This window comes from Hyperolius riggenbachi, chromosome 5, assembly GCF_040937935.1.
Source record: "Hyperolius riggenbachi isolate aHypRig1 chromosome 5, aHypRig1.pri, whole genome shotgun sequence".
NCBI lineage: Eukaryota > Metazoa > Chordata > Amphibia > Anura > Hyperoliidae > Hyperolius > Hyperolius riggenbachi.
The window spans coordinates 305,409,209-305,421,840 of NC_090650.1; the positions used below are offsets into that span (position 1 = coordinate 305,409,209).

The window sequence follows — 12,632 nt, forward strand, 5'->3', positions numbered from 1 at the left end:
TCCAAGGAAGGACATTGAGTGAACTGGTTAATGGGCTTATTGATGCACATGGGGAGCAAGGCAAGCCCATCTGGTACAGTCCAACAGTAGATCTAATGTAACACAATTGGCTAAATGTATTGCTGACCACGAGAGAAATGTCATGTCCCAAACAGCTTGCTGTAGGCTCATGCTGAGCCCTGTCTGCGCTTATGTGCACACAGGTGTCTGACCATGGGAGCTATGGAAGTAGGTGGACTGGCTGTATTTACAGCCTCACTGCCTTTTTCTGCAGCTTAGCATATCATGACATATCGACCGGTTTGCACTGTGACTATACTCATCCCATTTTGTTCTCGTACTTGTAATGATCTTGATAGCCATACATCTTAAAGCCCAGAATAATGCCCTTTTAAGGTGCCCATACACTCGTCAGATTGGCAGCAGATAGATAAAAAATGCATCTGATGATCTATCTGATGCGTTTTTAGAACATTTTTTACCAGTATAGAATTCCAATAGATTTCAGTTTGAAATCTATTGAAATTCGATCTGATGGCATTTTTTTGCCATCAGATTTCCATTAAGGCCAATGCAAACTGATAAGCAATCTCATCAGATCGACCTAAATTTTCCACCCTGCCAGTTCGATGGAAATCCATCGAAATCGGCCATCGATCGGTCGATTGGCCAACCGATTTGCGATCGATCGGGATCGATCGGTCGGCCAGAAAATCGGCTGAGTGTATGGGCCCCTTTAGTAAGTCTCTGACCTACATCTAACAAGCTACCACCTGTTGTCTTCTCACAGAGCTTAGTCTCTGTCCTGCCCCATAGTGATGCTAAATAGCAGCCCCTTCCATACAGCTGCAATGTTTAATACAAAATAATAGGCTGAAAAACAGTTATTGGATATTTTGACATGTGAATTTTATTAACCTATACAGCAAGCATGTGTAGTGAAGGACAGTTGCTGTAGGCAATCTGTAAATACCATGTTATCTGAACAGGTAGAAATGTGGGGAGGGGATTCCCTCTGATTAAATGGGAATCCAGTAAAAGGAATGAGTTCTATTTAAGTTACTTTATGAAATCTGGATGAAAGTATAGTGCATACTATTGTGTATAAAATTCACATTTGAATGCAAAATCTTTTTATTTTATTAAACAAGATCCTAGTTGCAAAGGTTATCAACTACAGACATTAAGGGAACGTATACAAATATTTCTGGTCTGGCAGAAAACAGTTATGTAAGATTTTCTTTTTTTCAGCACAAGATAAAAACAAAAAAACTGTCCTAATAGCAAAATCTAGTCCATAGAAATTCATGTCCTGCAATTAGCACGTAATCAGCTCCTCTCCAAAGAGCATATTACAAGACAAACATGGATGTTAGCCGGATCTTTGTTCTGACTTCTATGTAAAGATCTGTTTCTTCTCTCACTCATGAATTTCTTCTTCGTCTTCCTCAAATGCCTCTTCCTCATTGGCTGTGGCATCTTGATACTGTTGGTATTCTGAAACCAGGTCATTCATGTTGCTCTCGGCCTCTGTGAATTCCATCTCATCCATCCCTTCACCTGTGAACCAGTGCAGGAAAGCCTTCCTTCTAAACATAGCAGAAAACTGTTCTGAGATTCTCTTAAATAACTCTTGAATAGCAGTGCTGTTCCCAATAAATGTAGAGGCCATTTTCAGACCTCTTGGTGCAATGTCACACACTGCCACCTTCACATTATTTGGGATCCACTCAACAAAGTAACTGCTGTTTTTGTTTTGAACTGCCAGCATTTGCTCATCGACCTCTTTCATGGACATTGGTCCCCTGAAAACTGTGGCCACTGTTAGATAGCGTCCGTGGCGTGGGTCACAGGCCGCCATCATATTCTTAGCATCAAACATTTGCTGGGTAAGTTCAGGTACAGTGAGTGCACGGTATTGCTGGCTTCCTCTGGCAGTTAGTGGAGCAAAACCAGGCATGAAGAAATGAAGACGGGGAAATGGAACCATGTTTACAGCCAGTTTTCGAAGGTCTGCATTGAGCTGGCCTGGAAAGCGGAGAGAGGTGGTTACTCCACTCATGGTGGCCGATACCAGATGATTAAGATCTCCATAGGTAGGTGTGGTGAGCTTCAAGGTACGGAAACAAATGTCATACAAAGCTTCATTGTCAATACAGTAGGTCTCATCTGTATTTTCAACCAATTGGTGCACAGACAAGGTGGCATTGTATGGCTCAACAACTGTGTCAGAAACTTTAGGTGAAGGCATCACACTGAATGTGTTCATTATCCTATCTGGATATTCTTCCCGGATCTTGCTTATTAGCAGTGTTCCCATGCCTGAGCCTGTTCCACCACCAAGAGAGTGAGTAAGCTGGAAGCCTTGTAGACAGTCACAGTGGTCACATTCTTTTCTCACTATATCCAATACTGAATCTACCAGCTCTGCACCTTCTGTGTAATGTCCCTTGGCCCAGTTATTGCCTGCTCCCGTTTGTCCTACGATAAAAGTAAAGTATTAGTGCATTTTTAGAGTGCGGTTCAGCATATAAAATATTCTGGCCTTTATACTCTGACTGTACAAACATCACATTCCACTTTTCATACACTTGTATCAGTTTCAACAGTTAAATGGAATTACTGGCTGGTTTCCATGGTTTACTTCACACTGCATTTAGCTCAACAACCTCCAAAAGAGTATTAATACAATAGATTTTTGTAGTAATTAGAATAATTCTGTATCATAACTAGAATTCTCAAATCATTCCAATGTATTTGCACCCTAATGACAATCCCCACTGACTGAGTGCTTTGGTACATATATGTTTAGGAAAGACATTTAATAAACAATTCAAACATAGCTGGCACTGGAATGGGCTTAAAAAAAATAAAATACTAGCAGAGCTGACCTCAGTCTGCTAAGGGGAAGGTAGGCAAACAGTAGAAGTCTAAAAGTATGTAAAATGATATATGGGCAGATTGACCAAGAGATACTGTAGAATAGATCTCTCTATTAGGGATGATCAATGAGATGAAAATATGATGCAAATTATTATTATGCAGGATTATGTAAATATGTATGCAAATATATGCAGCTTGAAAACGGCCCAATCAATTTAAACCTTTGTGGGACTTGATTGATCCATTTTCAAGCTGCATATATTTGCATAAAAATGTACACAATCCTGCATGAACACCTAATTGATCATCCCTACTCTCTATGATTGGAGATGTGAGCAGTCAGTGGTAAAACAGTCTCACCATTGAAAAACTATCCTGGGTGCTTGATAATGTGATACAAGCAGTATCACTGGAACATGCGGAAGACGTTCATCAGCACACAAATACTTCAATTACAGCACACTTCATTGGGCCCAAAATCCACAAGTAATCCGACAATTGTTGCAGGAGCTTCACAGGGTCTCCCTTTATCGAGGTGTGTGGCATACAGGATACACCCTAAAAGGGAACCCTGATAACATACACTTCACTTATGTTTTTTTGTATTTTTTTATGCTTTTTACAAGTGCAGTATTCAATTGATTGTATCTTTGCATTGTGAGTACTGGAACTTTATCTTTTGCTCAAGACTTACCAAAAATAAAATTATCTGGTCTGAAGAGTTGTCCGAATGGGCCAGAGCGTACACTATCCATGGTGCCGGGCTCCAGGTCAACTAGCACTGATCTAGGTACATATTTCTGAGCTGCAAAAACATAGGACAATATATATTTATTCAAATACATCAAACATTTTCACAATGCAAATAATGAAATATCCTACAGTTTTATTAGGAATTTCAGATTACTGGTACACGGACATCAGTAAGGACTATTGAACAGTGGTTTATTTTTTGTAGCTGTGGCATCCTCATCACATGCATGTGTGATATAAATCTGTGTACACCCATGGTTGTTAGGGGTGTATTGCTCTTTCTGATAACCATTGTGCATATCTGCAGAGAGAGAGAGTGAGGGAGATGGCTGACTACAGGAACAATCAGCTGGCATAAGAGATCTACAACAATTGCTGTTCTGCCATGTATTGCTTGTCCCAGAGACTGGGCGAGGGTACATAGTACAGGAATACAACTGTTTGCCGCTGAGAGGGGTTCACAATGTAGACTATTATAAGCACATATGAGTGTGGTAGGGATGAAAGCCTTGTAAACATACTGGATGGTTCTCGGCCAAGGTGCCCCCGATCCTACCCAATGCGCTGGCCAGCGATCAATGATGGATCATCTTATCTGAGTGCAGGCAGAGAGTGTTATTCACCTAGTTACCCCACCCACTCCATCATGTGCTGTGTGTTGTCCCTCCTCCCCACTCCATAGCAACAGAATGCATTGCTAGCCTGTACAGTACATGGCCCAAATTGTCACTGGAGGTATCGAGTCCCGATCCCTGTTGGTGACGGCAATAGTGCATGTGTGTACACCTTAAGCTTAAAGGACACCTAAAGTGATATGGAGGCTTCCATATGTATTTCCTTTTAACCTATTGCCAATTTCCAGTTGCCTGGAAGTCCTGCTGATCTTTTAGGGTGCATACACACATCAGAGTATAGTCTTTAACCACTTGAGGATCTAGGGCTTTCTACCCCTTAAGGACCGGCCACTTTTTTTCCATTCAGACCACTGCAGCTTTCACGGTTTATTGCTCGCTCATACAACCTACCACCTAAATGAATTTTGGCTCCTTTTCTTGTCACTAATAAAGCTTTCTTTTGGTGCTATTTGATTGCTCCTGCGATTTTTACTTTTTATTATATTCATCAAAAAAGACGAATTTTGGCAAAAAAATGATTTTTTTAACTTTCTGTGCTGACATTTTTCAAATAAAGTAAAATTTCTGTATACATGCAGCGCGAAAAATGTGGACAAACATGTTTTTGATTAAAAAAAAAACCCATTCAGTGTATATTTATTGGTTTGGGTAAAAGTTATAGCGTTTACAAACTATGGTGCAAAAAGTGAATTTTCCCATTTTCAAGCATCTCTGACTTTTCTGACCCCCTGTCATGTTTCATGAGGGGCTAGAATTCCAGGATAGTATAAATACCTTGCAAATGACCCCATTTTGGAAAGAAGACATCCCAAAGTATTCACTGAGAGGCATAGTGAGTTCATAGAAGATATTATTTTTTGTCACAAGTAAGCGGAAAATGACACTTTGTGAGAAAAAAAAAAAAAAGTTTCCATTTCTTCTAACTTGCGACAAAAAAAAATGAAATCTGCCACGGACTCACCATGCACCTCTCTGAATACCTTGAAGGGTCTACTTTCCAAAATGGGGTCATTTGTGGGGTGTGTTTACTGTCCTGACATTTTGGTGGGTGCTAAATTGTAAGCACCCCTGTAAAGCCTAAAGGTGCTCATTGGACTTTGGACCCCTTAGCGCAGTTAGGCTGCAAAAAAGTGCCACACATGTGGTATTGCCGTACTCAGGAGAAGTAGTATAATGTGTTTTGGGGTGTATTTTTACACATACCCATGCTGGGTGGGAGAAATATCTCTGTAAATGACAATTTGTTAATTTTTATAACACACAATTGTCCATTTACAGAGATCTTTCTCCCACTCAGCATGGGTATGTGTAAAAATACACCACAAAACACATTATACTACTTCTCCTGAGTACGGCGATACCACATGTGTGGCACTTTTTTGCACCCTAACTGCGCTAAAGGGCCCAAAGTCCAATGAGTACCTTTAGGATTTCACAGGTCATTTTGAGAAATTTCGTTTCAAGACTACTCCTCACGGTTTAGGGCCCCTAAAATGCCAGGGCAGTATAGGAACCCCACAAATGACCCCATTTTAGAAAGAAGACACCCCAAGGTATTCCGTTAGGAGTATGGTGAGTTCATAGAAGATTTTATTTTTTGTCACAAGTTAGCGGAAAAAGACACTTTGTGAAAAAACACAATTAAAATCAATTTCCGCTAACTTGTGACAAAAAATAAAATCTTCTATGAACTCGCCATACTACTAACGGAATACCTTGGGGTGTCTTCTTTCTAAAATGGGGTCATTTGTGGGGTTCCTATACTGCCCTGGCATTTTAGGGGCCCTAAACCGTGAGGAGTAGTCTTGAAACGAAATTTCTCAAAATTACCTGTGAAATCCTAAAGGTACTCATTGGACTTTGGGCCCTTTAGCGCAGTTAGGGTGCAAAAAAGTGTCACACATGTGGTATCGCCATACTCGGGAGAAGTAGTACAATGTGTTTTGGGGTGTATTTTTACACATACCCATGCTGGGTGGGAGAAATACCTCTGTAAATGGACAATTGTGTGTAAAAAAATCAAAAGATTGTCATTTACAGAGGTATTTCTCCCACCCAGCATGGGTATGTGTAAAAATACACCCCAAAACACATTATACTACTTCTCCCGAGTACGGCGATACCACATGTGTGGCACTTTTTTGCACCCTAACTGCACTAAGGGGCCCAAAGTCCAATGAGTAACTTTAGGATTTCACAGGTCATTTTTGTTTTAAGACTACTCCTCGCGGTTTAGGGCCCCTAAAATGCCAGGGCAGTATAGGAACCCCACTAATGACCCCATTTTAGAAAGAAGACACCCCAAGGTATTCCGTTAGGAGTATGGTGAGTTCATAGAAGTTTTTATTTTTTTGTCACAAGTTAGCGGACATCGATTTTAATAGTTTTTTTTCACAAAGTGTCATTTTCCGCTAACTTGTGACAAAAAATAAAATCTTCTATGAACTCACCATACTCCGTACGGAATACCTTTGGGTGTCTTCTTTCTAGAATGGGGTCATTTGTGGGGTTCCTATACTGCCCTGGCATTTTAGGGGCCCTAAACCGTGAGGAGTAGTCTTGGAACCAAATGTCGCAAAATGACCTGTGAAATCCTAAAGGTACTCATAGGACTTTGGGCCCCTTAGCGTACTTAGGGTGTAAAAAAGTGCCACACATGTGGTACCGCCGTACTCAGGAGAAGTAGTATAATGCATTTTGGGGTGTATTTTTACACATACCCATGCTAAGTGGGAGAAATATCTCTGTAAATGACAATTGTTTGATTTTTTTATACACAATTGTCCATTTACATAGAAATTTCTCCCACCCAGCATGGGTATGTGTAAAAATACACCCCAAAACACATTATACTACTTTTCCTGAGTACGGCGGTACCACATGTGTGACACTTTTTTGCAGCCTAGGTGCGCTAAGGGGCCCAACGTCCTATTCACAGATCATTTTGAAGCATTTGTTTTCTAGACTACTCCTCGCGGTTTAGGGGCCCTAAAATGCCAGGGCAGTATAGGAACCCCACAAGTGACCCCATTTTAGAAAGAAGACACCCCAAGGTATTCTGTTAGGTGTATGGCGAGTTCATAGAAGATTTTATTTTTTGTCACAAGTTAGTGAAAAATGACACTTTGTGAAAAAAAACCAATAAAAATTAATTTCCGCTAACTTTTGACAAAAAATAAAATCTTCTATGAACTCGTCATACACCTAACAAAATACCTTGGGGTGTCTTTTTTTCTAAAATGGGGTCACTTGTGGGGTTCCTATACTGCCCTGGCATTTTACAGGCCCAAAACCGTGAGTAGTCTGGAAACCAAATGTCTCAAAATGACTGTTCAGGGGTATAAGCATCTGCAAATTTTGATGACAGGTGGTCTATGAGGGGGCGAATTTTGTGGAACCGGTCATAAGCAGGGTGGCCTTTTAGATGACAGGTTGTATTGGGCCTGATCTGATGGATAGGAGTGCTAGGGGGGTGACAGGAGGTGATTGATGGGTGTCTCAGGGGGTGGTTAGAGGGGAAAATAGATGCAATCAATGCACTGGGGAGGTGATCGGAAGGGGGTCTGAGGGGGATCTGAGGGTTTGGCCGAGTGATCAGGAGCCCACACCGGGCAAATTGGGGCCTGATCTGATGGGTAGGTGTGCTAGGGGGTGACAGGAGGTGATTGATGGGTGTCTCAAGGTGTGATTAGAGGGGGGAATAGATGCAAGCAATGCACTGGCGAGGTGATCAGGGCTGGGGTCTGAGGGCATTCTGAGGGTGTGGGCGGGTGATTGAGTGCCCTAGGGGCAGATAGGGGTCTAATCTGATAGGTAGCAGTGACAGGGGGTGATTGATGGGTAATTAGTGGGTGTTTAGGGTAGAGAATAGATGGAAACACTGCGCTTGGGTGGTGATCTGATGTCGGATCTGCGGGCGATCTATTGGTGTGGGTGGGTGATCAGTTTGCCCGCAAGGGGCAGGTTAGGGGCTGATTGATGGGTGGCAGTGACAGGGGGTGATTGATGGGTGGCAGTGACAGGGGGTGATTGATGGGTGATAGGTGATTGGCAGGTGATTGACAGGTGATCAGTGGGTTATTACAGGGAAGGACAGATGTAAATATTGCACTGGCGAATTGATAAGGGGGGGTCTGAGGGCAATCTGAGCGTGTAGGCGGGTGATTGGGTGCCCGCAAGGGGCAGATTAGGGTCTGATCTGATGGGTAACAGTGACAGGTGGTGATAGGGGGTGATTGATGGGTAATTAGTGGGTGTTTAGAGGAGAGAATAGATGTAAACGCTGCGCTTGGGTGGTGATCTGATGTCGGATCTGCGGGCGATCTATTTGTGTGGGTGGGTGATTAGATTGCCCGCAAGGGGCAGGTTAGGGGCTGATTGTTGGGTGGCAGTGACAGGGGGTGATTGATGGGTGATAGGTGATTGGCAGGTTATTGACAGGTGATCAGTGGGTTATTACAGGGAAGGACAGATGTAATTAATGCACTGGCGAATTGATAAGGGGGGGGGGGGGGTCTGAGGGCAATCTGAGCGTGTGGGCGGGTGATTGGGTGCCCGCAAGGGGCAGATTAGGGTCTGATCTGATAGGTAACAGTGACAGGTGGTGATAGGGGGTGATTGATGGGTAATTAGTGGGTGTTTAGAGAAGATAACAGATGTAAACGATACATTTGGGAGGTAATCTGACGGCGGGTTTGCGGGCGATCTAATGGTGTGGGTGGGTGATCAGATTGCCCGCAAGGGGCAGGTTAGGGGCTGATTGATGGGTGGCAGTGACAGGGGGTGACAGGGGGTGATTGATGGGTGATAGGTGATTGGCAGGTGATTGACAGGTGATCAGTGGGTTATTACAGGGAAGAACAGATGTAATTAATGCACTGGTGAATTGATAAGGGGGGTCAGAGGGCAATCTGAGCGTGTGGGCGGGTGATTGGGTGCCCGCAAGGGGCAGATTAGGGTCTGATCTGATAGGTAAAAGTGACAGGTGGTGATTGATGGGTGATTGATGGGTAATTAGTGGGTGTTTAGAGGAGAGAATAGATGTAAACAATGGATTTGGGAGGTGATCTGATGTCGGATCTGCGGGCGATCGATTGGTGTGGGGGGGGGGTGATCAGATTGCCCGCAAGGGGCAGGTTAGGGGCTGATTGATGGGTGGCAGTGACAGGGGGTGATTGACGGGTGATTGACAGGTGATCAGGGGGATAGATGCATACAGTAAACAGGGGGGGGGGTGGTCTGGGGAGGGGGGTCTGGGGAGAATCTGAGAGGTGGGGGGTGATCAGGAGGGGGCAGGGAGCAGGGGGGGGGGGATAAAAAAAAATAGCGTTGACAGATAGTGACAGGGAGTGATTGATGGGTGATTAGGGGGGTGATTGGGTGCAAACAGGGGTCTGGGGGGTGGGCAGGGGGGGGGGGGTCTGATGGGTGCTGTGGGCGATCTGGGGCAGGGGGGGTAAAAAATCAGTGTGCTTGGTGCAGACTAGGGTGGCTGCAGCCTGCCCTGGTGGTCCCTCGGACACTGGGACCACCAGGGCAGGAGGCAGCCTGTATAATACACTTTGTAAACATTACAAAGTGTATTATACACTTTGTATGCGGCGATCGTCGGGTTAACATCCCGCCGGCGCTTCCGTATGGCCGGCGGGATGTTGCGGCGGGTGAGCGGCGCCAGGCGGAGGATCGCGTCACGGATGACGCGATCGCTCGGCCCATGCCCCTACAAGGACCGCCGCCATTTGTCAATACGGCGGTCCTTGCGGGGTGCACTTCCCGGCCGCCAATTGTACATACGGCGGTCGGGAAGTGGTTAAAAAATGAAAGATCACAGACCAATTTTACCCCCTTCCATGTAGTATGAGAGCCATACCTACACAGTCTATTCTATGGAGCTGAACTCCCCATCAGATAAAAATATTTGCAAGATGCTGTACACATTCAGAAGATCAGTATCTGCAAAAGCTCTGTTCCTGCAAAATGCATTCATAGTCTATGATATCTGCAGATCCTCATACACACCTTGTTTAACAGACATTCATCTGCAGATCAGATCCACCAGGATGGATCAGAATCAGATTTATTTCGCTAAGTGTGGCGGATGCCGCATCCAGCATTATTTGTGGTAAACATCGGCATTGGACATAGCAGATTACAGACAGTGAAGATGAATGTCTGTTAAACAAGGTGTGTATGAGGATCTGCAGATATCATAGACTATGAATGCATTTTGCAGGATCGGATCTTTTGCAGGAACAGATCTTTTGCATCTGTACAGCATCTGTGTGTGCAGCATCTTGCAAAGATTTCTATCTGATGGGGAGTTCAGCTCCATAGAATAGACTGTGTAGGTATGGCTCTCATACTACATGGAAGGGGGTAAAATTGGTCTGTGATCTTTCATTTTCCAAAGACTATGGTCTGATGTGTGTATGGGCCTTTAGACTGCAGTAGTATCTGGATCACACACCCGCTACAAGCATAGGGCTAATTTAGACAGACTTTAGTCAGAAACATCTGAGCTGTATGCTTGTTCAAGGTCTATGGCTAAAAGTACTAGAGGCAGAGGCCTAAGGCCTCTTTCAGATGGGAAGCTGAACTGTACGCTTGCTGAGCAGTTTAACCTCCCATCTGATGCCCACCAGTGCAATGCCAGTGCAGTTTAAAGAAGATATATAGAGAGCAGTTGACAGGCAGTAAATCCACTGCTTGTCCACCCATCTGAAAGAGAGCTAAATGATGTTGTAAGACATCGTAATGATAATTTGTGATTGTTTGGGATGAAAATCTATAATTTCAGCCAAGAAATCAATCTGTATGTAGCATGACACCAGAGGTGTACTAAGAGAAAAGAACAGTGACATGATGCTGAACCACTATCCAAGCAGGAGGATCTTGGGAAGAGAGGGCTGGTGACCAAACTTTGTTTACCTGGAGCAGAGAGGCCACATAATGTGCTATGCACTGTGGCAGGGCTGCCTGGATCACAGGACATTCCCAACTGGAAATTTCTGCAAGTATTTCACTTTGCATATGTAGCTGTTGTAGACAGCTGAATACACAGTTGAAACACAATATGGGTCTTGTTTACTTAGCCATCTAAAGGCCATTGATCATTGGACAGTGGTCTGCACTATTATTTTTAAAGTTCAGGCAGCAGACAAGTGCCAGCTACTACAGCTGCTATTTCACAGCACTTTCAGTATCCCTCATTGTGGCCCAGAATGTGACCCAAATATAGGTTTGTAAATGCTTGCTGCCATATAACGAGCATGAAATAAAGCTAGGAGCATTTATATTCTACAGCCTAGAGATGTTATAGTAGCCATTGCCTATATAGTACAGGCTCTTGTTTTTGTTTTAATGAATAAAGTGTGGAAAATGATTTCCAATGGAAGTTTTTTGTACATTTAGACTATATTTACTTATTTCATGTTATAATACCTGGATGACTGGGTTTGGGATAGCTTTTAAAGCTAATGGGAACCAAAAAACACACACACGCACACAGTTACTTACCTAAGGAGAGGGATGGCTCTGGGTCCTACAGAGTTCCTTTCACAGTCCCCACGTTTAAGTGCCATCTCCCTTTTTTGAATTCCACACCCCATGAGGCTTCAGAAGTGCTCCCAAAGATGGGTGTCCCCATACTCTGCATGCGTGAGCGTGCTAGTGCAGGCACCGTACACAGCTGCCCATCTTCAGGAGCACTCGGGCTCTGAAGCCTCCTTCAGCGGCAGAGAGCAGTATTTGACCAATTGATCAGATAGTGCTACTGGGGGAGCCAGCGCTGGAATGTGGGAACCAGGAGAGGAGCGGGAAGGCTCTATAGGACTCCGTGCCTTCCCTCTCCTTAGGTAAGTATCCGGTTTATTTTTATTTTAGCTTCCAATTTACTTTCAAAAAAGGACTGGAGAGTTGGAGCAGGCCAGAAGCAGCTGACTAGAAGCATAACAGACCAATTTCCTTTAGTATGCAGCTGTCCTCCCATTGACAACTGTTAGCATATGCACACATCCTAATGATAGTGAACACTGCAGAACTGCTGCCATCTGGCTGGAATGGCTCTATTTGTGGCAGTGTGGTGATTCTTCCAGTCAGATGCTTCTGTTCTATCCCATCTCTGCAAAGTGATTTTTTTTTTAAGCAATTCCTAATTTTACCAATTAAGACCGGTTTTACTTATCTATGGGGCAAGCACTGGCAGTAGTGTTGGCATACTGTTTGCCGTAAAACGGATATATTGCGCCCTTGTACTCAGTGTATGCTGATAAAAATCTGTTCAGGGTGATAATTACAGGATTAGTGTTTTGGTTTTGAAAAGGAACAACAATGACTTCTGCTTTGTGCAGCTAACTATTGATG

At 43.8% G+C, this 12,632-nt stretch overlaps 1 protein-coding gene across 2 annotated transcripts in view; it reads right to left on the reverse strand.

Moving 5' to 3' along the window:
• Positions 1–884: 884 nt before the first annotated feature.
• Positions 885–12,632, reverse strand: part of TUBB6 (tubulin beta 6 class V) — a 37,904-nt gene continuing 26,156 nt past the window's right edge. The window contains exons 1-3 of one of the 2 annotated variants that reach the window (XM_068237142.1): positions 4,158–4,254; positions 3,578–3,688; positions 885–2,481 (exon numbers count right to left, since the gene is read on the reverse strand). In XM_068237142.1, the coding sequence (XP_068093243.1) occupies positions 1,421–2,481; positions 3,578–3,638 (1,122 nt within the window). In that variant the 5' untranslated portion in view covers positions 3,639–3,688; positions 4,158–4,254 and the 3' untranslated portion in view covers positions 885–1,420. Of the gene's footprint in view, positions 2,482–3,577; positions 3,689–4,157; positions 4,255–12,632 lie in introns of those variants that run through there. The other variant, XM_068237141.1, reaches the window with a different exon arrangement.